The sequence below is a fragment of the Rhineura floridana genome, chromosome 7 (assembly GCF_030035675.1).
Source record: "Rhineura floridana isolate rRhiFlo1 chromosome 7, rRhiFlo1.hap2, whole genome shotgun sequence".
In the NCBI taxonomy this organism is placed as follows: domain Eukaryota; kingdom Metazoa; phylum Chordata; class Lepidosauria; order Squamata; family Rhineuridae; genus Rhineura; species Rhineura floridana.
This window is the reverse complement of record NC_084486.1, coordinates 79,573,659-79,600,788: the sequence shown is the minus strand read 5'-3', so window position 1 is coordinate 79,600,788 and position 27,130 is coordinate 79,573,659. Positions and strand designations below refer to the sequence as shown.

Sequence of the window (27,130 nt, the reverse complement as noted above, 5' to 3'; positions counted from 1 at the left end):
CAGATTCCCAGCAACTGTAAATTGTGTTCCAACTTGGCATGCAGCAGACACTGCTCTCCATGAGCACCTTATACTGCTATTATTTAACATTTACTATTCATGAGTTGTATAAAATGAAGACATGATGGGATCTGAGAAAGTTTTCAGTCAAAGCACACAATCCACCACTACATTTTCTACATAACAAACATTTATTGAAATGAATGGGAGCTTTCTGAGAACTTGCACAGCCCCCATTCATTTCCATGGGATTTATGCATGAGTTATTGGTGGGTGGTACCCAAACTAAGACGGTGAAAGGAGAAGGTAGGGTCTGAAAAAGATGTACATTTCCTGTGCTGTGGATGAGTATAGAAGTATAATGCATAGAACAGTCAGGTAAATGTCCAATCTATAAGTCTGTCTGGAAACAGGTTACTTAAGTGAAGAAGCAAGTACAGGCAGGGAATTCCTAAATAAGAGGCGGGGGGGGGTTGCTTTGTTTTTAGTATCAAACAAATTTTATTACAGTCAACAGACCATTAAACCATCATTTAAAAATCCAGATATTATTACAACCTCATTTTAAAAAATATAAATGGAATATACTGTATATAAATAGGTGAGATAATACTTTAAAAAATTACAAAGGACCAAAAGCACACAGTTGGTTTGGAGACTATCAAACAATCATTAATGGTCTAATATTAATAGCCAAGTTCAAGAATTTGGCCACTTGCTCTGTAATTGACTTGTCAGTACCTTGCGGTAATATAATCATAAGAGATTCGCTAGGATGATCAGGGAAAGACTGGATAATAGGGTATATTAAGTTCTTCCTGGCCCCTTGATAGAAACTGCAATTAAAAAGAACATGCAGGATGGACTCAACCTCTGCATTGTTGCAGGGGCAACACCTAGAATTCACAGGAGGGAACTCTATGGAGCTCTTGATGGTCTATATCTAGTAGTCTCTGCTTGACTATCATTTCAGGACTCACCAAATGCATAGATGTCAAATAGGAGGCAGAAAGACCTGCTGTAGTAACTTTATGCTCTATAGTCTTTCTCCAGGGAGATTCACAGGCACCTGTCAGTATTTTATAGACCAGAGAATTAGAGGTAAGCACATAACTGCAGCGAAGTCAGAAGTGAACAGAATGGATCCAAGCCAAACATTTCAAGGAATTCAACCTTGCTTCCAGACAAAGGGGGGCTCCAGCAACACATTTGAGAACTCCAAAAATTAACTTGAGGAAATGAGATTGAATTCCTTCAAAAAAACTTTTAGAGTATGGAAACCAAATTGGACCTCTAAAAAGAATTTGTGGCACAATTTTAGCTTTAAAGACCCAATGGCTGTTGGTAAGAATTTTCCACCCTTTGTAAAGAAAAATCAGGATATCACACCCACATTCTGTTCGGGTTTTGACCAAGCATATTCTTTTTGTGTTCTCCAACTTATGGCCTTATGAAACCATATACCCAAAGTATTTGTATGAATCAACTTGTTTAATTCTATTCATTCTGATGGCCCAGAGAAATCTGAGCTTCCTTTTGGGGAAAAAACACACACAATACTTTAGTCTTTGTCAGAGCTTGGAAAAGTTACTTTTTTGAACTACAACTCCCATCAGCCCCAGCCAGCATGGCCACTGGATTGGGCTGATGGGAATTGTAGTTCAAAAAAGTAACTTTTCCAAGCTCTGGTCTTTGTGTAGTTAATTGTTAAAAGGTTTTTCACAATACTCATTAAACCTTTCCAATAATCTCTTGAGACCCACACGGGTGTGCGATAACAGAACTGTATCATCAGCATAAAGAAGAATGGAAATTTTTGTTCAGCCTAGCCTGGGTGGATGAGATGGTAACAGTGCCAACATAAGAGGAAGGTCAGCCAAATACAAATTAAATAAAATGGGGGCAAGAACACATCCTTGTTTTACACGAGTGGACACAATCTCATTGGTGAATTGACCTTGATTGCTGCAACGGACCTGGGCAGTTGTATTGTTATATGAAGACTGAATCAAAAACAGAAACCTTATTTCAATAGAGAACTGTTCCAATTTACTCTACAGGCATTCACAAGACTCAGAATCAATTGTGGGTTTCAAATCAATAAAGGTGGTAAAAATTTGCCGCCTTTTGGCAGGGAGTACTTATGTACTAAATGAGCCAATACCAGGCAATGATCTAACACAGAGTAGCCCTCTTTATAGCCGATCTGCTCTTCTCCCACAATATTATTATTGTTGATCCACGTCTTTAATTTGAGGCTTAAGAAGGTGACATAAATCTTGCCAACAACAGATAGTAGACTGATAGGCTGCTAATTATATGGATCATCTTTCGGGCCTTTCTTATAAATTGGAACAATAAAAACCTTCAGGCTGGCTACTGGGATTATACTAGACTTATTAATTAAGGAAAAAAGAGAAGTCAGCTTTAAATCCACCAACTTGTGCTAGATTTCAGCAGCTCTGGAGAAATACCATCTGGTCCGAGAGCCTTACCCTTCTTTAGCTGTAGTAATAGTTCCTCAACAATGTCAGGGTCGACATTTGGCTATTCAGGAGTGTCAGAAGGCAGACAAGGAGAGGAATTAGTTGTATGAGAGTCATTAAAAACAGCATGGAAAGGATCTTCCCATATGTTAACCAGAAAGTGTCATTCCGGACTACCACTTCTATTGCTTAAGGCTTCTGAAACTGTCTGCCAGAAGGTTTTACTATTATGGGTAACCACTACAGCAGTTGGCATGACTCTCTAACAACCTCACTTTTTGTGTTGTAAAAGCTTCTTGTACTCTTTCCTTAGCACATAGTACAAATGAGGTATTTCATGCTCATTATTCACTCTGCAGGAGCGATAGACAGACTGAATTCTGCACCTGAGTCTGGCACACTCCTGATCGAACCACTTATTAGAGGGAACTTTCTGGGAATTTGTGATATTAACAGCATTTTGAAGTGAGGAGTACAAATCCTGTGTAACCTCCTCATAAGCAAATATACCCAACTTGGGAGAAGCACCAGCAGTAATCTACTTAGTAATATTTATATATTTAGGAGAATTCACAAGCTATTAAAAACCTGCCCAGTTTCATTTATCTATTTGATCATTTATAAATGTGAAGTAGATGTTAAATTAAAGAATGGGCAGTGATATACACTCAACCTTGAGAACCCTGGGAGTGCAAGAGAAAGCTGCAGAAGCATATGGTCACTGTCAGAAAGCACTACAACTCTGAATTTGCATTCCAGGGTTTTCAGGAACCTGTGTGTTAAGATGTAATCAATCACGCTTGACCCCTTAGAGGACACAATAGTATATTCACCCCACTCATCACCAGGGGAAGACCCATTCAAAAAGCATAAGTCATTGAAAAAACAAATTGGAGCAAACATGTACCCGAGGGGTTAACATATCTTTAGAATGACATAAACTGACTTTAAGTTGATCCTTACCCCATGGTTGGTGAGTGCAATGAGTGGAACAATTCACCAGATAAGTTCCAGACATTGCATTAAAGTCACCCACAATTATAGGGAATGCAAGGGGGAACTTAGCCATCTGCTCCAAATAAGAGCATTCAATTTTAAGCCAATTTGACACAACATCCTCCTTGCAAGCTGAAAGAACAAGACAGATGTTAAACACAAGTAAGCCCACGTCTGAAGCCCTCAGTTCCAGGGCCAGCACCAACACAGGGGAGTCACATTTGGGCAGCTCTGTAACGTTAGCATCTAAGGCTGAAGAAACCAGAAAATACTCTAAAATAAGCTCTACCCTTACTCCTATTGGGAAGGGCAGGGAGGCAATGGATATAAACCTATTTACATAAATATGGTCACTACACCAGGTCTCTTGACACAATAATATATCAAACCCTTTCAGGTAAGCTAGAAAGTCTTGATTCATACTTTTCGCATTCCAGCCAGCAATGTTCCATGATAAAAATTTTAGAGGCATATTGCCCTTCACTGATCTTGGTGAGTCCAGTTCTTTAGTCATGTCTAAGCAAGCCCCCGAATTTCCCATTATGCAGCAATTTGGCAATGGTGTTTGGGGGCTAAAAAAACCTGAAGCAGACCTACAGGGGAGCTTGGAATTTTGAGGACCAATCTCATCCAGTTCTATCTGTCGCAAAGCAAACAAATCTACATTTATTAAACTCTAAGCTTTATGATTAACAGTAGAGACATCTGTTGGCTCAGGATCACATTTGATGGAATCAAATAGATCAGTCTGTTTTTAGTAGAGAAATAGTATTTTGGATTGTCATAAATCCTATTCACATGTTACCCACATGTAGAACATGCCTGTGTTGTTGGAGCAGGACCATGGTTTTGCCCTTGCTCCTGCCATCTTCTTCCTGCAACAATCACGAGCGTACACAGTTGTCTGAAGAGAAATTCAAATACACAAGCACCCAACTGAGTGTAGAGGTTGCAGAGGTATCCTTATCATGTAGAGCTCCAACATTTACATAGCTGCTCATGCATTGGAACTGCTCTGCAGACAACTGCACACAGCTTGACAGTTGTTGCAGGAAGGAGACCTGGTGATAGAGCTAAAAGTATTGCCCCACACAGCTATCTACACAAATATGCCCTACACATACACGTGAAAACAGGGCTACACAATATTTGTAATCTGACAGGAATATTTCATATTTCATTTATTCAATATTCATATTGAATATTCAATATGAATATTTATTCATATTTCATTGTTCAACTCATATTTCAAATATTTCATTTAGGGCAGGAGTGGGGAACCTGTGGCCCTCCAGATATTGTTGGACTCCAAATTTCATCAGCCCCAGCCAGCATTGCTAATGATCAGAAATTATGGGAGTTGTAGTCCAGAAACATCTGGAGGGGCACATGTTCCCCACTCCTTATTTAGGGCAACATAACAGAAGTTCATAGAAATCAAGTCTCCCATCTTTTCCTTCCCCTGCAGCTGCCTGTACCCCTCAAACAGTTTCTCCAGGGGTTTTCTTTTGAGAAGGGGTTGCTGTCTGATTTTGGAAAGTTCTGCCCTCCTACAGCTGTCTCTATGTGTACCATCCCACATTTTTAGGAGGGCCCCCTGGTTCTCTACAGAGGCCTTCTGGGGCGCACAGGTGACTGATGGTGGCGGGGACAGGACAGAGAACAGCCTTCCATGAACTTCCTTCCATTCACTTATCCCAGCCATGCACTGTTAATGCCTCCCCTTTCCTGCCCTAATTGCCAATTCCTCCAAACTGAACTCCAATACTACAACAGTTTAAAGATTTATTAATGTATAAAATCAAATGCAAATAGGGGAAAATCCAAGTACTTAAACTGCTACCAAGAAATCAGTCACACTATGATCAATATAAAGCTATCAATATGCTTCACTGGCTACCTGGGTACTTATTTATTTATTCCTGATGGAGGCCACTGATAGTGATAAAACCTTTAGATATCCATCTAGAGGAGAAACAGTCATTTAAAACGTACTGAGATTAACATCCCAGCAATTAGTTTTCCTGTGGTGTCCCTTTAGGATTCTTTACAATCATCGTTAAACATCTTCAGGTAAAAGTATCTTCAATCAATGCTCTTTTCTCAAATGCTTCTCTTTTCTTAAATATAGTGGCAGTTTGATTCTTCTTTCTCAATGCATCCTCGTCTTAAATTCTGTGTTTCTCACCATGTTCAAATTAAAAAGAGCATCATTTAACATTCTAATTTCACCCATAGGCACATCAGTCTCTGATTCGTTTATCAGCCCAGCTACCACCAGCAGCCCCGAACATGAAAACAACTGGGTGGAATCAGACCATCTAACTTAACAGTGGTCAGTAAGACAATCCTAGTAAATTGACAAGCATGATATACTGGAGATAGCATCTCTTGTTATTTATCCCCATTATTAAATACCCAGAGGCTGCCTCTAAACAAGGAGGCTCCATTATAAGCTATCGTGGCTCTTATGCATCCATAGATCTGCCCTCCAGGAATTTGTCTCATCCTTTTTTCACAGCTAAAAACCAATGCACATGCTATGGTTCCTGCCAAATGGAAAATGCTTTAATAGCACATTCCTATGCATGCCTACTCACAAGTAAGTCCCACTGTGTTCAATTAACCTTATTTTCTAAGGCCCCATCTGCAGTATACATTTAAAGTGATATGTTACTTTAAACAGCCATGGCTTCCTTCAAAGCATCCTGGCAACTGTGGTTTGTTGTAGAGAGTTGTTAGGAGTCCCCTATTCCCCTCACAGAGCTACAATTCAAAGAGTGGTTTAACAAACAATCCTTCCCAGGGAATTCTGGGTATTGTAGCTCTGCGACTGGAATAAGAGTACTCTAACAATTTTCAGCACCCTTAAAAAAACTAGTTCCCAGGATGCTTTGTGGAAAGTCATGACTGTTTAAAGTGGTATGATACTGCTTTAAATGAGCACTGCAGATGGGCCCTAAGTGTATGCAGGATTGCAACCTTAATCACTTAGCCACATGAGAGTTGTCATGAAATAACAAGGTGAGCCATGCAGTGGCTTACTAAGTGGAAGAAGCAATTTCCTCCACACAAACACAAATGTTCTTTAGTGGCATGGAAGCAATTGTGTGGCGGTGAGTCACTGAACACAACAAACACTGTCACATGGTACAGCTTTTCTAAAGAGAAGCCATTCACAACTTGGTACCCTGTTTTGGGCCATCATCCTGGACCAGCGGCGTCACTTGCGGGAGTGTTGGGGGGTGCGGACCTCCGGTGCGCACCCTCCCAGGGGCATGGACAGGGGTGGCTGGTCTTGCGCGCGCTTGCACGTGCGTGCACTCACCACATGCTCCCGGCTGACGGTGGAAGGCCCGTCCAGGCTTCACCGCCAGCGAGTGGGCGCCTGCTTTCGGCACGCACCAGACTGGGTGCCGGGGGGGCCTTGGCGAGCCCCCAAATCTTGTGCTGAGCACACGCGGCCAGCCACCCCCGTCCATGCCCCTGGGAAGGGCGCACCAGAGGGGTACCCAGCCAGAGAAGCAGGCCTGGGAACACTGGCGCGCCTCCCTCACCTCGCCGATGCTGCTCCCAGTCTCGCCCGCCCGCCTGCGTGCCTCTGAGGAGTTGGCTGCTCTGACTGACCCAGAGTGCTTCTCGGCTCCTTTGCCAGGCAACGGCGTGGGGCGACTCTGGGTGTCACCCCCTTCATGGTGTCACCCAGGTGCGATCTGCACCCCCTGCACCCCGGTAGTGATGCCCCTGTCCTTGACCACAGGCCACACTGGCTGGGGTTGACAGGAGTTGTAATCCAAAAAGTCTGGAAGACTCCAGATTTGAAAAGGCTGCTATAGAGTCATTGGAAGTAGGTTTTCAGGAACAGTTATTAAGTTGTACAGCAACCCTAAGATGGCTTTTTAAGCAAGCCTGGCTCTATCATGAGGCCAAATTAGACAATTGTCTCAAGTGTTTGTGCAGGGAGTGACAAATTTGCAGCTCCAAGATCCCGTACTTGTTTGTCTTGCTGTCCCACTCAGCTATACAGGTGCTATCATCCACCTATCCATATTATATATAGCCCTTCAGAGTAGGCATAACTTTTTGATCCGCCCTGTATTTGTTGCATGCAGCACTATTTGCATTTCACTGCAATTCATATTAAAGTTCATACTTTATTCATCTTACTGTCCACTGTGGTAAAGTTACATTACTCCACCCCATTCATTTCAATGCAAAAGAAATGCAATGCAAATGAGAAACAAACTGTAATCAATTGCATAATGTTTGCAGACTGAAAGCAGTAACAACAGTGAATACCTATTGTATTCACAGGATTGATTTCCATTCTGCAAATGAGAAAAATGAGCAAATATTGGCAATATTTGTTCCTGTTTCCATTGGAATTCTCTGCCACCTCTACACCAGACCTATCTCCTGCTCTCCTCATATCCACTGCTACATTCATGGCCCCCTCTTACTCATCCCCTCTTGTTAATTTGTTGTACACCGCCCTGAGAACTTGTCGCTAAAGGGCGGTCTAAAAGTGCAATAAATAATAATAATAATAATAATAAATGCTTTGCCACTGCTAATGTTGAACTTAAGGTGTATAACTAAGGCTGCTTTCAGATAGCAGTTATTCCATTTTCCTGATGTTTCCTTATGTGATAATTTCCCCATTTTATTTGATCTTTCACATCTAGCAGAATCTAGTGGAAGTTAAGCACTCATTTCCATGTTAATTGCTTCTAGAAAAATCAATTTCCAACCACATTAATCCAGAAAATTGCAGTGAAATGACAAAATTTGGAACAGTATACCTGCATACAGTTTTTTCCTGTCATTTTCATGGGGAACAGAAGTGAACATGTGTGGAAAGGCCAGGGGAGTAGCAACGTGTTCAGTGATGTTCATTGTTGTGTCACACCACACACACTGATGTGAATGAAATTTAGTGCAACATTGATTATTGCTGTTGTTGTCGTTATATCCTGCCCTTCCTCTCAGTAGGAGCCCAGGGCAGCAAACAAAAACACTAAAAACACTATAAAACATAATCAAAACAGACTTTAAAAAATATTAAACCAAAACATATTTAAAAACTTATTAAACCAAAACATCTTTTTTTAAAAAACAGCTTTAAAAACACCTTAAAAAGCAAGTCCAGCACAGACACAGACTTAAAGCTTTGTTGAAAGAGGAAGGTCTTCAATAGGTGCTGAAAAGGTAACAGTGCCTGTCTGATATTTAAGGGAAGGGAATTCCAAAGTGTTGGTGCTACAACACTAAAGGTCCACTTCCTATGTTGTGCAGAACGGACCTCCTGATAAGATGGAGTGCAGTGATCGGCTGGGTATATAAGGAGTAAGGCCATGTTTCAGGTATCCTGGTCCCAAGTTGCATAGGGCTTTGTACAGTACACCAAAAGCAGAACCTTGAACTTGACCTGGTAGTTAACGGGCAGCCAGTGCAATTCCTGCAGCAGCAGAGTAACATGTTGGCAATACCCTGCCCCAGCAAGCAGTCACATTGCTGCATTTTGTAGCAGCTTCAGCTTCTGGACCACCCTCCAGAGCAGCTCCACACAGAGCACATTACAGTAGTCCAGCCTGGAAGTTACCAATGCATGGACAACCATGATCAAGCTATCCCGGTCCAGAAATTGCCACAGCTGTCTTATCAGCTGAATCTGGTAAAAGGCCCTCCTAGCCACTTAGGTCACCTGGGCCTCTAGCGACAAAGATGGATCCAGGAGCACCCCCAGGCTATGAACCTGCTCTTTCAAAGAGAGCACGACCCCATCCAAAGCAGACCAATTAACTCAGAAACCACTCAGGAATTAACTGACCAAAATGAACTCAGGAACCACCAACCCACAGCACCTCCACCTTTCTAGGATTCAGACTCAGTTTATTGGCCCTCATCCAGCCCACCATCGAGTCCAGGCAGTGGTCCAGAGCTTGCACAGACTCTCCCGATCCAGATGTTACAGAGCAATAGAGCTGGGTATCATCAGTGTACTGCTGACACCTTGCCCCAAATCTCCTGATGACCAGTCCCAAGGGTTTCATATAGATGTTAAACAGCATCAGGGACAAGATGGCACCCTGTAGCATCCCACAGCACAACTGCCAAAAAAGGGGGCCAAAACACAATAACTCAGCCTTTCCCAACCAGTGTGCCTCCAGATGTTGTTGGACCACAACTCCCATCAGCCTCAGCCAGCATTGCCAATGATCAGGAAAGATGGGAGTTGTGGTCCAACAACATCTAGAGGAACACTGGTTGGGAAATCCTTTAATAACCCAATGCTATTCTCTGAAAACGACCCTGGAGGTAGGATCAGAATCACTGTAAAATAGTGCCTTCAATGCCCATCTCACTAAGTCAGTTGAGAAGGATACCATCATCAACAGTGTCAAAAGACGCCAAGAGATCAAGTAAGAATAACAGAGTCACACTCCCCCTGTCCTTCTCCTGATAAAGGTCATCCATCAGCATGACCAAGGCTGATTCAGTCCCATGACCAGGCCTGAACCCAGACTGGAATGGGTCAAGATAAATTGTTTCATCCAAGAGCACTTGCAATTGCTACCATAACCCTAAGAAGGGGGTATTTGTGACTAGTTCAGAGTGGGCTTTTTCAGGAGCAGTCAGATCACTGCCTCTTTCAGGGTGGCTGGAACCACTCCCTTCTGCAACAATGCATTGACCACACCCTGGATCCACTCAATCTAACTCACTTGGCTTGACTTAATAAGACAAGAAGGGCAAGGTTCAAGAGGACATGTTGCTGGCCGCATCATTCCAAGTACCTTGTCCGTGTCATCAGGCCGCATCAACTGAAACCGTTCCCAAGAAGTTGCAGTAGATGTTGCACTGGACATCTTACTGGGGACTACACTAGATGTGGATAGGGCATCAAGACTGCTATGGAGGTGAGCAACTTTACCCTCAAAGTGCCTTGCAAACAATTCACAGTGGGGCTCCAAAGGGTCTAAAACTCCATTTCCTGGAGTTGATGTCAACAGACTCCTGACAATATAGAAAAGCTCCGCTGGATGGCTACTTGGGGATGTGATGGTGGCAGTGGGCCTTTGCCGCCCTCACTGCCACACAGTAGGCATGGTTATGTTTTACTTGTGCCCAATCAGCCTCATAGCACACCTTTTGCCATTTGTACTCTAGCTGTCATCCAGGCTGTTTCATTGCCCTTAGCTAATTGGTGTACCAAAGTGCAAACTGGGCTCCACAATGCTGGAGATGCGCTCAGGAACAACAAGCCTGACGTGCTTCATTTTTCCACAGCATGACAAGGGCTTCAACGGGGTCACCTGATCTATCTACTAGGAACTCCCCCAGGACATTCAGGAATCCAGTGGATTCCATTAGTCTCTAGCACAGACCATCTTAATCTGTCCACCATCCCTGCAGGGGAGGAGCCATAAGTCTAAACTTCACCAGGAAGTTGTCTAACCATGACAATGGGGTGACATCCACCCCGCTATCTCCAGACCGCCCCTTCCTCTATCTGGAGCAAAAACCAAGTTGAGGCTGTGCCCTCCCCCATGCATCAGGCCAGTGACAACTTGAGACAGCCCCATGGTCGTCATGGAGGCCATGAAGTCCCAAGCTGGAACACCAGAAGCAGCCTCAGCATGGACATTGAAATCACTCAGGACTATCATTCTGGGCTCTTCCAACACCACAACTGAGACAATTTCCACCAGCTCAGTCAGAAAAGCTGCCAGGCAGCAGGGTGGATGACACACTAACAGCAACCCTAATTAACTGTCTCCTTGGCCAGACACCAGGTGCAGGCCCTCACAGCCAGCTCCAAGACAGAGTGGTTTCCTGGTGATAGAGATGGAAGTTCTGTAGACCACGGCAACTCCTCCCCCCCCCATCCCTGCAGCCTGTGCTGTTGTTGCACCAAGTATCCAGGTAGGTAAAGCTGGGTCAAATCAAATCCTCCCAGCTCATCCACTCAGGCTTTGGTAACACACACCAAATCAGCACCCTCATCCATGACTAAAACATGGATGAGTGTGGTCTTATAGTGTACTGATCTGGCGTTAAACAACAACACACACAGGCCAGTGGGCACAGCAGATGAGCAACGAGGAACATGTCCATGGAAGGAGTAGGAATGAGGAACAAGGCATATATAGCCTTCTATTGTAGCTCACTACCTCCCCACAGCTATACCTCCCTCTACCCGTGAAATTGGGGTGGCATTAACCATGTTCCTCCTTACTAAGACTCCTCTTAAACACCTGAAGTGGACCCAACAAGAGCCCACCAACAAAACCTACCTGAGCCAATTATCCCAGTAGGCCTCTGCAAGAATTGGGAATAGTCAGACCCACTCAATATTTTTCACACAGGGCACATATACGCCCTCCCTGTCTCACACCCAGGAAGGACCAGCCTTCTGCCAGTTACAGATTCTCACTCTGAAGGCATCTGGCGACTTTCTCCTATCATTTGGCTCACTGCAGAGGCTCTCACCCTGCACAAGAACTACACAATCACCTTACACCCTCACCACCAATCTCCTTTGCGTTTTTTTTTTTAAAAACAGAAAGGTATAGCACCCTCTCCCACAGGACTCCCTAAGGGGCTCCTCAAAGGATGACCCCCTTCAGTAGCAACCCCACTGGTGGCAGACCTGCCATCCAAGGGCAGCCAGGCTTTTATGCCCCCTGACCCAGCCAGGAGCTGATGCAAGAGGCTGCAAGAGGCAGCCTCTCTCTGGAGTCAGGGTCAGGCAGGGGGTCCCAGTCCTTGCAGCACTCACCAGGGACCAGCTGTCTCAAGAGACAGCAACCCAGAGGAGCCAGTAAGCAAGCACCCAGATGCTCAGATACTCACTCCCAGGGCAGGTGTTTTCCAGTCCCCCAGTGCTGCAGCTGTTCCCAAGGACCCAAAGGGCAGCCAGACTTTTATGGTGGTATATCACTCAAAAAGCCATAGTTCCATAATGCAACAGGTACTGCAGTGTGAAAAGAATGTTAGAAATTCGGACAGAAGCACTACCATTAGAATCAGTAAAACTAAAGCAATAAACCCCATGTCTGAATGCAGCCTAAAACCTTCTTGTTCCAGCAGGCATTTTAAGGTAGAGTTTGGTTTTATGATGATTCTATCAGAGGAAGGCCAACAAGAGATAGATTGATTCTATAAAGGAAGCGACAGACGTGAACTTACAAAATCTGAACAGGGTGGTTCATGACAGATGCTGATTCATAGGGTCGCTATAAGTCAAAATTGACTTGAAGACACATAACAACAACAACAAATTGTTTATGTCTGGCTTGTTTTTGTGTACACCACTTAGAAATGCAAATGATTAAGTGTCATATAAACAGATTAAATAAATGAACAAACAAATGTGATGGCAACTCTGTCCATGCCTCAGTCTCCAGCTCCCATTCACCTCTGTCTCACTCTGAAGAAGGGATGGGTTTTTTTTCAGAGCAAAGCATTCTAGGCAATGTGGCCCAGAAGATTACCTGAAGAAGCACGGCTTTGTTGCCATGGGTAGAAATTCTCTTTTAAATTTAATTAAAAATTGAAAGGTGCTAAAATGACTTTTGACTTTTAACTATTTTTTTAAAAAAAAGAGAGACAAGAAGAATCACTAGCCATTCTCTTGGGCCACTTGCCCAGGATGCCTTTCTCATAGTTAGATAGAGGAGGGGGAGACCCAGCAGCTGAGGCACAACCAGCACTGTTGCTACATTAAAGTATCAAAGCAATTAACATGTAAGCCAGGAAAAGAGAACAGTGGCTCCCACTTCAGGCGGTACAATGCCTTACGAAAGCCAAAGGATCAGCTGTCAGTGGCTCATAATGATGAACGCTAATAATAGTTCTAGGCTAGCTATCATCACGTTTTGCAGCAACTCTATTGAAATATATGTGTTTCCCTTGATGGTAAGTAAATATCCTCCACAATTAAATGACTTTAATTCTGACATTTTTATTTCACTTGTTCCTTTGGAATCTTAATGGACTACACCAGCCTTTCCCAACTAGTGGGCCACCAGATGTTGTTGGACCACAACTCCCATTAGCCTCAGCCAGCATTGCCAATGGTCAGGAAAGATGGGAATTGTGGTCCAACAACATCTGGTGGCCCACTAGTGGGGAAACGCTGGACTACACCCTCTAGTTTAGACTGTGCCATCAGGTTGTCTAGCACTGCCTCATCTGTTTGTTTTTTCATCTCTTCTTTTCCTCACTGCAATTTAGTTTATTTCTTTCATTTCTTTAAGGTGTGTCCCAAAACATAATGTTTAGTGAGGTGTATTAAGAAAATAACTGATGGATGGACTCTGAGGGCATGCTTTATGGCCTAGTTTGTACACTAGTTTAGGGACAAATTAAAATAAAACGCATTCTAGCAGTTGAACCTTTTGCAGAATCTCAGCTAAAGATTCTGAAGAACAAGACAGCCAAAGACAAAAATAAATTCTGTGTTTTCCAGCTGGCCAGCTTCAAGCTTAATGACATGGAGGCAATTTCTCAGCTGAATTCACTCTCCCATTGAAGATTAGCAATGGGCAGACCATCTGGATCGAATCCCAAATTAATGAAAAAGGGATTAATTTTGCAACAACAACTGATAAATATCTAATAAATCACAACAACAACAACACAATTGATATATAGTCAATCAATCACTGAGATCTTCTGGAGAGGATTCTGTTCCATGCAATATAGGAATCAGCCTTCACTCAGGATTTCTTCCCTATTAAATATTAGACTGGTGCTGTCTCTTTGTCTTTTCACTACCTATTGAAGACAATCCACTTATAACAAGCCTTTTAAGCAGTGATCTTTCCAGTCTGCATTTGTGCTGGAAATGTTATTAGATGTTTTATTATTTGTGTTTTTGTTGACCTGGGCTCCTCTGGGAAGAAGGTCAGGATATAAATTTAATAAATAAAATAATAAAGAATAATTTTATTTTTATTTATTTTTATTTATTGCACTTTTAAACCGCCCTTTAGCAACAGGCTCTCAGGGCAGTGTACAACAGAATAAAACCACATTTAAAAACCAGCGAATGTGGATTACAACATATAGGTATAAAAATACAATTAAAAACAGATTAAGACAAAATTAATAGAGATTACAATTAATTAACTATAAAATAGAATTAAAACTAGAATTAAAATGCCTGGGCAAAGAGGTAGGTCTTTACCTGGCGCCGAAAAGATATCAAGGAAGGCGCCAGGCGTATCTCGTCAGGGAGGGCATTCCATAATTCGGGGGCCACCACCAAGAGGGCCCTAGATCTCGTTATAGCTCTCCGGGCCTCCTTGTGAGTTGGAACCCGGAGAAGGGCCTTCGACGTCGAGCGCAGCGAACGGGTAGGTTCATAGTGGGAGAGGCGTTCCATCAGGTATTGCAGTCCAGTGCCGTTAAGGGCTTTATAGGTAAGAACCAACACTTTGAATCTGGCCCGGAAACGTATTGGTAGCGTGCAGTTGGGCCAGGACAGGTGTTATATGATCAGATCTTTTAGTCCAAGTGAGAACTCTGGCCGCAGCATTCTGCACCAGCTGAAGTTTCCAAACCATCTTCAAAGGTAACCCTGCGTAGAGTGCATTACAGTAGTCCAATCTAGAGGTTACCAGAGCATGGATAACTGAGGCAAGGTTCTCCCTGTCCAGATAGGGTCGTAGTTGGGCTACCAGCCGAAGCTGGTAGAACGCATTCCGTGCCACTGAGGCTACCTGAGCCTCCAGAGACAGGAGCGGATCTAATAAGACCCCCAAACTACAGACCTGCTCCTTTAGGGGGAGTGTAACCCCATCTAGGGTAGGTCAGACATCAACCATCTGGGCAGAGGGCCCCCCCACCAACAGCATCTCAGTCTTGTCAGGACTGAGTCTCAGTTTATTAGCTCTCATCCAGACCATTATCGCGACCAGGCAGCGGTTTAGTACATTAACAGCCTCACCTGAAGAAGATGAAAAGGAGAAATAGAGCTGCGTATCATCAGCATATTGCTGAAAACGCACTCCAAAACTCCTAATGACCTCGCCCAGCGGCTTCATATAGATATTAAAGAGCATGGGGGACAGAACTGAGCCCTGCGGGACCCCATATTGGAGTACCCAGGGCCTCGAGTAATGCTCCCCAAGCACCACCTTCTGGAGACGGTTCTTGAGGTAGGAGCACAGCCACTGCCAAGCAGTGCCTACAACTCCTAAATCCGCAAGTTGCCCCAGAAGGATACCATGGTCGATGGTATCAAAAGCCGCCGAGAGATCAAGGAGAACCAACAGAGTTACACTCCCTCTGTCCTTCTCCCGACAGAGGTCATCATACAGGGCGACCAAGGCCGTTTCTGTACCAAACCCCAGCCTAAAGCCCGATTGAAAAGGATCCAGATAATCAGTTTCATCCAAAAGAGCCTGGAGCTGGCGAGCGACCACACGCTCTAGGACCTTGCCCAGAAAAGGAACATTTGCTACCGGTCTATAGTTGTCAAGATTATCGGGGTCCAAGGAGGGTTTTTTTAGGAGCGGTCTCACCACCGCCTGCTTTAGGCAGAGTGGGACCACTCCCTCTCGTAAAGAGGCATTAATCACCTCCTTGGCCCAGCCGGCTGTTCCATTTCTGCTAGCTTTTATTAGCCACGAGGGGCAAGGATCCAGTACCGAAGTGGTCGCATGTACCTGTCCAAGCACCTTATCCACATCCTCGAGCTGTACCAACTGAAATTCATCCAATAAAACAGGACAGGACTGTGCTCCGGACACCTCATTGGATTCAACTGCAACAATATTGGAGTCAAGGTCCCGGCGGATGTTCATGATCTTGTCTTGGAAGTGTCTCGCAAACTCGTTACAGCGGGCTATTGATGGTATCATTGCGTCCTGAGGACCAGAATGTAAAAGTCCCCGGACAATTTTATAAAGTTCCGCTGGGCGGTTAGAAGATGACTGAATGGAGGCAGCAAAGTACTGCTTCTTTGCTGCTCTCACCGCCTTCACATAGAGTTTGGTAGAGGCCTTCACAAGTGCATGATTACAGGCATCGGGAGTTCGTCTCCATTTGCACTCAAGCCGTCTCCTTTCTTGCTTCATCACTCTTAGCTCCGAGGTATACCAGACGGTTAGAACAGGCCATAACCTCTTCAGGCCAGATTCCCTCCTTACAGGGGCCATCTGCCAGTGGTGGTTATGTCAGAAGGTGTGACTTCTGCCTGGTGCCTTCACCGCACACCAGGAGGCAATTAAAAGCGAAGAGAACGGAGGGGGGAGAGAAGGGTGGTGGATGAGAGCACTTTGAGGCGGAGTGAGAGAATTCGCACCCGTTTTCCCCCTTCTTAAGGGACGGGAGAGATAGTGACCCCTTGTTCTGTCAACTCTCTTGTATGTCGCAGGATATGTTTTTGTAGTGCAACTTCATGAGAAGACGTAGTTTGTTTCTGGATATTACTTTAATAAAGACTGAATTGCTTTCATCAACTGGTCTGGTTCCTGAGTCCTATCCTGGATACAACACCTTACAGGGGCCATCTGCCAGTGGCGGTTATGTCAGAAGGTGTGACTTCTGCCTTTGAGTGCAGGAGGTTATATGCCAAATACGCAAAAGAAAAAGGTTTCTACGCACGTCTCCAACTACCATCCAAGCATGCAAGAGGAATTATCACAGTTCAGGGACACATTCCAGCCAAGCAAAAGCACTTCAGTAGGACATGAAGCACAGACAGAGTTATGCCCTGAGAAGAGGAGATGTGGCCTGGAGAGAAGGTCTGAGAAGAGTCCCAAAGACTGGATCAACAGGTTTGGAGGGCAACAATTAGATCTGATTTTCTACATTTCTGTTCTAGGTCACATTGTGTGCTAGGGATGGGTTCTGTTGGCTGGTGCCAGTTTGAAATCATTCCATTGACCTGACAGGCTGGCATTGGTTCAAGTTTGTTTGTCCACTAGCTGCTGGTTTTACTTATGCATTTTTCCCCTCACACACACACACACACACACAAGATATTAATATTGATATTTTGAAAGGAAGTATTGATAAATAAAAATATTTATAAAAGAAATATCAATAAAATATCAATATTATCAATATTTTAGAGGCCGATTTTTGTTTGAAAAATCTATTCTCATAAATAGCTACAGAAAATCCAATCCACAATGATAGAGAATAAGCAAATTAACAGAAAATTTAGTACCAAATATGAATTGGGCGGAATTCAAGCACATCCCTATTGTGTGCCTAATGATGTCTTAGAAGCACCTAAACTCTGCCTGACAGGAAAGGAGCTCTTTGCACTCTCCACCATACCATACATCACTTACCAGCACAACTGGTGAGGGTTCATTTCCTGATGGGAAAAGCACACATTGTCTTGGCCCAGATATTTCCACGTATGTATATGAATTAAGAGCAACTGAGATCCATGAGAACCATTTCCCATTGTCCTTGATGTACCACGCACTAAGGCTGTGCACCCCCCCCATCTGATCTGGTTTAGTGATCTAGATCCAGTCCTGATTTGGTTTGGCTCAATTTGGACCTGGATCCAGATATTCAAATCTTGTACTTCCATTTACTTGCACTGAGAAAACAAAACAACTTTTTTCTTCCACATAGGTGCATGAAATTTGGAGACATGATAGCCCCTCAGGAGGGATTAGCCCTAATTTCAATTTTAAATTAAATTAAATTTCAGATAGGTAGCTCCAGGGTTTTTCATGCTAACCACCTCTAAAGTTTTTTTGCCCCCAAATTAAAATATTTAAGTATTTTAAAAGACTAAATTGCACTGATGTATGTAATATTACACTGTATGTGTGCTGCTTGTGAACTGACTGTGTACAATGTACTCACAAGACATACTGGCACATGCGTGCACACACACACACACAATACAGTGATAATAAAGACAGTCACAGAAAACAGAACATAACTATAAAAAATGCAGACTTAACCCAAAACAGTAGGACTAAAATTGGGGATGGAGGTGGGGAATGAGGAAAGTAACACTGTCTAAGTAACTAAGGCAGACTAAGTCAGACAACAAACTCATTTTTTATTTTTTGTGTAAGGATGGAACTGGGATTGTTTGGGAAAGGATGGAAAACAGGTATAAGAGTGGGTAGGATACTGTGAAAGAAACAAAATGCAAGCTTAAACAAATGCCACAAACTTCACCAAATTCTTTCTAAGAGGTAGAACTTACAAAAGAGTGAAGGCAGTTTGTGCTTGCTGCATTTTAAGACTTCTTTTCCTCCCTCCAAGCACTGTGATTGGAGAGGGCTTGATGAGATTCTAAGCCTGGATTGCAACACTTTTACAACACTTTGGAAATAGTCCATCTGGCTTTAGAGAGACTGTTTTTTAGTTCTGGATAGGCACGTATAGCTACAAATCACTTTGTATACAGCTGCCTCAACCTGATCAGGAATTGACACAAATCAGTTTGTCATTCTGGATTCAGACATATCAGTTGCACAACACCACATACATCCATGGGAGCTTCCACAACTTCACCTAAAATTTGGTGTGATGACCCCACACTGCATAATCTGGCAAGTTTGTTGCACTTTGAAAATCCCAGCACTATGTATATTCATTAACCTCACTTAGAATATTAGAATGACCTGGTTCTGTTTAATATTGCTATATTTTGTGCAGTCAATTGCATATTGAGATTAATGCTAGCCCCCTACAACACCCAATACTTTGTTTAACGATTACATTTTAAGTTATGTGTTTATGTCATGATTCAGCAGTCTGTATAATGTGCAGTTTATGTTGTTCAAATGATTATTGTCTCTGCAGCTAAGAAGCTACAGTAGGGCCCCACTTCTCGGTGTCCCGCTTTTTGGCGTTCCGCTAATATGGTGCCAGCAGGGCGATCAGCTGGAGGGGGGGCTGGAGCTCCCCACACTCCAGCTGATCATGCCGGAGGAGAGGAAGATCAGCTGTAGCATGCTACAGCTGATCTTCTCGGGGATAGTCAGACTCCTGCACTCCAGCTGATTGCGCCGGAAGAGGGGAAGATCAGCTGTAGTGTGCTACAGCTGATCTTCTCCTCAGGGGTGGTCAGACTCCTGCACTCCAGCTGATTGCGCCGGAAGAGGGGAAGATCAGCTGTAGTGTGCTACAGCTGATCTTCTCCTCAGGGGTGGTCAGACTCCTGCACTCCAGCTGATTGCGCCGGAAGAGGGGAAGATCAGCTGTAGTGTGCTACAGCTGATCTTCTCCTCAGGGGTGGTCAGACTCCTGCACTCCAGCTGATTGCGCCGGAAGAGGGGAAGATCAGCTGTAGTGTGCTACAGCTGATCTTCTCCTCAGGGGTGGTCAGACTCCTGCACTCCAGCTGATCGCACTGGAGGAGATCAGCTGTAGCTGTCGAGCCCCAGTTTCCTCAGGGGGATCAAGGAAGGGGGCTAGATGAGCTTCAGCTCCCTCAGAGCAAAGGGAAGAATCAGAGGATGTTGACACTTTTGAGGACCAAGGGGGAGGGGGTGTGGTTGACTCTGTGCCAGTTCCCATGGACAGTTCTCCCACCGAAGAAGACTTTGCGCCACCTCCAGATGCCTCAACAGAGCAGTTGGAGAATGTCCTGGTGCACGTGCCAACTCCAACCCCCCTGAGCTCCCATCCCTAAACTTCAAATGCATCCCCACCCCCTGAAGCCGAGCTGGCACCTATTGAGCCTGTATTGTCAGATGAGCCGGCGGAGACTCACCCCCTTTCGCCCCGTGTGAGACACCGCGAGAAACGCCTTCTTTATGATTGGTAAGCATTTAGTGAATTGTGCCCTAACGTAGCAGTTCAGCCACTACTAAAGTGATTAAAACAAATTAATTCTGGTTCCCAGTTGACGGCCTGTTTTATTTTAGTTGACACATAGATTTTTCAGTCTGTTCACCACTCTTGCCCCACATATGGAAAATTCTACAAACAACCAGGAACAGAAAGTACTGTTTCAAATCCACTGAACTGTAGCACTATGGCCCCTGCATATATTAGGAGTGTGCATCAGCCACACCAGATACAATTTGCCTTGTATCTGCATCTATAGCACTGAAAAGTACCCCAATCTGTTGCGGAGCCATTCTGTGTCTTTCTGATTTGACTTGTCCAAATCAGATCTGTCAAACCTTAAACTCTGTTTCCCCCCCCATCCCATTGACTATAATGAGGGATCTAAAAACAAATATTACTTTTATATCTTATATAACTGGCATTTGCAGTCAAAAGAGCCCCTCCAGAGTGGATTAAGCCTGACAAATTATTCATTATTTATTTAATTAATTTGTATCCTGCCCTTCCTCCCAGCATGAGCCCAGGGCAGCAAACAAAGTACCAAAAAACTTTAAAACTTCATAAAAACGGATCTTAAAATACATTAATACATTAGAATACAGGCAGATCCATTCAGAGATTGTCATGCAAGAAACCTTTAAAGTTTCTTTTTGAAAAAAAGGGGGGAAAGTCTTTACTTAAATATAAGTAAATGTAATTTGCAAGCATGGTTGCCTGTTCTGAGGGGATGATGCCTGCCAATTTTCAGAACGATAAGTGCAGTGTTTCCCCCACAGTGGCCAACTTTTAGAAATCACTGAACCTCCCCTTGTGTTTTGTGGGCAATCAGTCTGACAACTGGTGGAATGAGAAAGGTTCCTTTTGGTAAGTGGATAATAATAGTGTGAGAATTACCAGCACAACTGGGAGCTTATTTAAGGAACAAGCAGACTTAGCTGAGAGGAGGAAAAAAGTACCAGGTCTAGAGGGGGAAGGAAGAGAAAAAAGTAATCAAAACTATATTTAATAATACCAGACAGCAAGAATTTGACATAATGAAATCACAGGTACCCTAAAACTGAAGAGAAGAGAATGAACAAGGAAACTAAAACCAGGAGGAGAAGAAAACCTGGACATGAATACAAAGCCACAAACCTACACATGTGCAGCAGCAAGGAGTTGCGCAAATTTAAGAAAAAAATAAGATAAAATAAAGAGAATGAAAAACAAATAATGTTCAACAAGCTGGTAGTCATACATATGATAGTATAAAACGCTGGAAAGCCCCCATACTCCTGCTGGCTTCCTACCTACGTAACTTTTTTTGTAGTTCTTTGAGTCGCTTTATTGAGAGCTTAAGTTTTCTTTAGGTCAAGGAAAGGATGGGCAGTGTGGTGTGTTATGGCCTCCTTGCCCTTCTGCCAAATTTGTTCTGCTGCTTAACTCATCTTGACACTTTGCTGGAACAGAGATGCTTCATCAGCTGGGGCTCCTTGTATCTTCTGGCATGCCCTCACTAGATTGCTCTAAATGTATATGCCAGGCTAGTTCCTCATAGCTTCTGCAGCAGCCAATGAGATCAGGTCTCATTGCCTGAGTACAGGAATTTGACAAGACAAATGGAGCCACATCAATTTAGCCTCCTGGGAATGGGTTGTGAACTGTGGGAGTTGATTAAGTGGGGAATGGATAATGGAAAATGGCTGGTGAGTACACAGAGGATTAACTTCTTTTGGAAAAGGCCTACATTCCTTAATGTGTGAGACAGTCATTTTTTAAAACTTTTAATAATAATCATTTTTAAAAGCTAGCTAGGTTTTACTTATTTCTGAATTGAACAGAGCACAGTTTTAAAAGTGTAAATTGCCCTGTAATTTTAAATTGTTCCTATCCCTCTGACTTTGATATACTAGAAAGTTTCAACTTTCAATTTAGATTAAAATCAGCTGAAAACTTTCAGCTGATTCTTTTTTCATCTACAACCTGTGGCTCCATATACAGATACTAAAGATGTGCAAGATACTAAAAATGTGCAAACAGGTTACAATAGCAACAAGATGCTGGATTATGATGCACTGTAACTGCAACATTTGGAATTATTGCTGCCTATATGCAATCCTTGGGACAAGGAGAGTGGGAAAACATGAAGGCATTGCCCTGGTTGTAACTGCATATGCAGGGATTTTGAACTTTATGGAATATGTAGATTTTTTAATGTGCAGAATCATCAGATCCACTGCCCATGCTCAACATAATCCAGGCTTCTAAGCAGGCTGTGATCCCTTACTCACAACATGCACAATATACACAGAGGGGATCAGGCCCTACTATTCCACCTCTGCCCCCTCCAATGTATTTTCTAGAGATGCTTGAGGAATTTGATGTTTGTAAATTCTAGTAAAATGGACCTCATCCGCACCTCTTGGTCTAAACTGAACACCAGGTTTTACATTTCCTTAATGTTCCAACACCTTGTATTGCACCAGTGGTGAAACTGACCATCTACCAACAGAGATAAATGGATCAATCTATTTCCAGTCTGTGTCAATTCTGCATGTGTACAGTCATAATTCCATTCCATTCTGTTTCTTCATTAACTTCAGATTTTTTAAAAATGAAATACATATTTAAATTTATTTTGTTACAAAATACATATGCAAATACATATTTTATCTAAATTTAGCTTATCCTAAGATATTAATTTTTAATGTATTTGGGTATAGTTTTTAGTCAAGAACTGTACTGTCTAATTCGGAGAAGTACAAAATCTAAAGATAATTGTGTTCTGATTTGTGGAAGGGCAAGTATACTTGTGAAGCAAATTAAGTTCTCTTCTGTCTTAATATACCAATAAAATGATTGGTTACTTCATAACTTGAGGTAAAATGCCAGTTTTACACAGTTAGCACCTTAAACTTTAACCCAAATACCTATAATTATCTGCAGGACTATGCACCATGCTTCAGCATTTAACCTGGGGAAAAGGAAGACTTGTGGCAGAAAACATGTCCTTAAATGACTTTATGCATTTGGCAGATGGAAGTACCAAGTTACTGACAAAGAAAACTGCAGATACTAACCTTCTGATCCTGACTATAGGCCAGAATCCAATCCTCCTGCTTGGGATGGAAGAGCATGCTGTGGATGTAGAAGTTCAGACGGTATTTTTGATAGGTAGCACCTTCATCAGAACTGATCAACAGGCTGCTCTCAATCTCAGGGTCAGTAAGCAACATAATCTGTAAGGATCAAACAGATGAATAGTGGAGTTTAGGATGAGGGTAGGCGAAGAAATAGCTAAAACCTCTAAATCTCCAAGAACTATGTTGTTGTTTTTGTTAAAAGAGTATTAGTTTTATTGGGCTCCATGACTGTGCAAAGCAATCCAAGTGAAACAAACAAGCTGAAACAAAACAATGGTGACCTTCTCAAAGGCAAAGGCATTTTATAACTTAACATCCTATTTATCAAAATGTCTCCCAATACTTCTGTAATCCAGTTTATTCTACGTCCTTTGCTGCATTCACTATTGCTATCGTGCACTACATTTGTGATAATGAAGGACCTAGGACAGATGGCCCATAAAACTATCTTCAGTTTGAGCAGAAGCTTAAAGAGTTTTGCATTACATAAAATCCATCTCAGTTTATCTTGGTTTTTACTGAAGCCCCCTATTCTTTCTGTAAGTGAATTCACTAACCTAGTGTTGCTAATTTGGATACAAAGCATCACTGAGTGGAAAAGCAAAGGTTAACCTCTCTTCCACTATGATTTCACTTGTCCACTAATATATGAGCAGCATAAAACAAGGGAAGGAGAGAACTGTCAGTGTGATGGCAAACACATTGCTTACAACTCCATAGTGAGGGCAAAAGCAGTGGTGCCCATAGGGACTAGCGGGGCAGTAAGTAAGAAGGACAAACAATAAGTGGGGCCAAACTCAAGGCAGAGCCAACTAATTCCAGTTTTGTCCCCATTTTCTTCCCTGCTGAGTTCTACGAAGGTACCGAGACTAAGGAGGGGGAATCTGACAGGCAGGGCCACCTGGACTGGCTGTAAGCAGGAAGGCAGGCAGTTGGGGGCTGGCTGAAAAGAGAATGAGATTAGTAGGGCAGCTCACCTCTTTCCTAATGGACCAACCTCTACTGTGTAAATGCGAGAGCTGGGAGGTGTCTTCAAGTGGCTAAGATCATTAAAAAACTGCTAGCAGAGATTAAACAACCCCAATGCATGCATTAAGATTTTGTGCAATTTCATGGCACACACATCATCTGTTATCACTGCAGATGGCTGCTTGTGCTTCCACAGAAATCACTAATGATAACACTGGATATTATTTGTGTTCTCATCAACCACTTCACACATGTGCACGCCCACTATCTTTCTCTCATACAAAAACAGTTACATTCTCACACAGATCTGGACTTGATTTTGAAAGACCTGTGTCAGCAGTGGACCTGAAGAGTGAAAAGCACCTCTCTCTCAGTGTTTGAAACACCAGAACCCACACAACAGCTTGTGTCTTCACTGTAGCAGATTGACATTGTATTTCTTCTCCTCATCCCCCAGCCAAGTATTGCTAATGTACCCCCAAATCCCACTCCTCACTCACAGAAATGAGACAGGCTTCATACTAAAAGCAAGATTGGATTGTATGAATCATGTTGATGAGGAAGCTGTAACTGGCCATGTTAAAATGAAAAAAGGGCCTGATTTGTTCTACAGGCCTGAGGGTAAGCATGTAACAGATATTGGACACTCACTCTTACACACAATGAATCTCCAGTAGGGTTACCAGACCTCCAGCTATCAGCCAGAGACTCTGGTTTTTGGGGTTCTGCTCCGGGTCTCTGGGTGACTCACCTTAATCTCAGGACTTTCAGCTTTCATTTTTTTAAAAAAATAAGTTTCTAGGTTGTCTGGTTCCAGTGATATACACCAACATGTCAGCTGCCCCCCCACAACTTCTGTTAGTTGCTCTAAATTCTGCTGTAATCACCAACCTTTCAGGTTTTTAGCCAATAAGAAGTCAGGGTTGTGACTGACAATAGCAAGAGCTAAACCTCATTTCAGGTTCTGAGAACAGTTTAATGTCCTGTTTCCTTTCACATCAGGAATTCAGTAAATATATAGCTTTCAGCAGCATAAAGTACTTTCTCTGTACAGGATTGGGACTTGTTTCTGAGAAAATATGCATAGGATTGCACTACAACAGAAGATCACAGAATGATCTTGGTAGGCATAAAAGTGTACGTGTAAGGTTTTTTAAATTATTTGCAAAAATGGTATACTATACTTTTTATTTTTCAAATAATTTTTGAACAGAAGTTTTAAAAAGTGTACATTCTTCAGTTATATTTTTTCTAATTAAGGAGTCAAACAAAGTTTAAATTTTACAGGACTGTGGAAGAGGGCAGCTTACTTGTCTTATTCATAACCTGTTTTGAAAACCTTCCCAATATGATTTTTTTCTGGGAGTAAAACTTCAGTGCTAATTCCACATATCTGGGAGTTAACCCCATCGAATTCAGTAGGACTTACTTTTGAGTAGACATGGTTAGGATTGTGCTGAAAATCGATGGGACTTTTGAGTGAACATTGAAAAGAATTGTGTTGTAAATCTTTCTCTTCCCCTCCAATCCTTTTTTTTAAGCAGTAAGGCAGGGCTTACTTAGGTGTCACTGCTTTTATTTGGTAGGAAACGAATCGTTATTTTTTTTTTTAAAAAAAATCTGCAATAGCCAACTAGTTCTGACAATACACTATTTTTACATCTCCAGTGTGTACACATATGGAATATTTCCAAAAACCCTGTGAGAGAGCTCACAACAAGAAATAAAGCCATTTAAAATCCAATAACTGTAAAACAAATATAAAACAGTTGCAAAACAGCTTAATGTGGCCTGAATTCTGGATTAGGTGAGTAAAGTTCCTTATCATTCAATTGCAGTCCCGTGCATGCTCCCCTGTCTGAGTAAGCCCAACTGAATACATTGGAACTTGCTTCTGAGTAAACATGCACAGGATTGCACTATAAATATCTTTACAGGGTGTGTAAATAATAAACTTCTTTGACATTCATGCTTATATAAATATTTTTTCAAAATATGTCTTGATATGTATCTGATTTCACGCTATGGTTGTAAATTATTATTTACAAATGATTATTTCGTCTACATTTTAAGTGTGTGCTTCTTCCTTGGGGTGGTCATGGTCCCCCTCTGTTGTTTTCACCCTGAGGGGCAGGTTAGGCTGAGAGATGCTGTGTAGCCCATTTTAACCAAGTAAACTTTATAGCTTATTTCCATTTCAAAATTTAATTAAAATGATTTATACGTAGGCAAAGTTTATGAAGTAATGGAGATCCACATAATACAAGTAGAGCACAACCAACTTTCAATTTAAAGCAAATTACTTCTCCGAAAGAATCCTGGGAAGTGTAGTTTCCCCCTCACAGTTATAGTTCCCACCACCCTTAACAAACCACAGTTCCCATGATGCTGTGGTGGGATTCATGTTCTTCAAATGTATGTTGAATGTGCTTTAAATGCATGGCGTGAATCTACCCTAGTATGCTGTGCATTCATTAGTGAATTGAAAAGAACAATTTTAAAAGATACATTTTTAAAAAGGCCTGTAGCTCTGTGGTAGGGCACATGCAAAGGTCTAAAATTCAATCTCTGGAAGAGACTATTTCCTGGAATCCTGGACTGTCAGTGCTAGCCCATGTCATCAGTACTGAGCTAGATGGTACCAAATGGTCTGACTTGGTACAAAAGAGGAAAGAGACCCATGGGCCACAGTGACTTTGAAATTTATTTATTTTATTTACAACATGTATATACTGCTTTATTGTAAAAAAAACTCAAAGTGGTTTA

At 42.6% G+C, this 27,130-nt stretch overlaps 1 protein-coding gene across 1 annotated transcript in view; it reads right to left on the bottom strand.

Annotated features, from left to right (window-relative positions):
- SORCS1 (sortilin related VPS10 domain containing receptor 1) overlaps positions 1–27,130 on the bottom strand; it is a 630,164-nt gene that overhangs the window by 217,363 nt on the left and 385,671 nt on the right. The window contains exon 4 of the mRNA XM_061636065.1: positions 23,333–23,491. Within this exon, the coding sequence (XP_061492049.1) occupies positions 23,333–23,491 (159 nt within the window). The remainder of the gene's footprint in view (positions 1–23,332; positions 23,492–27,130) is intronic.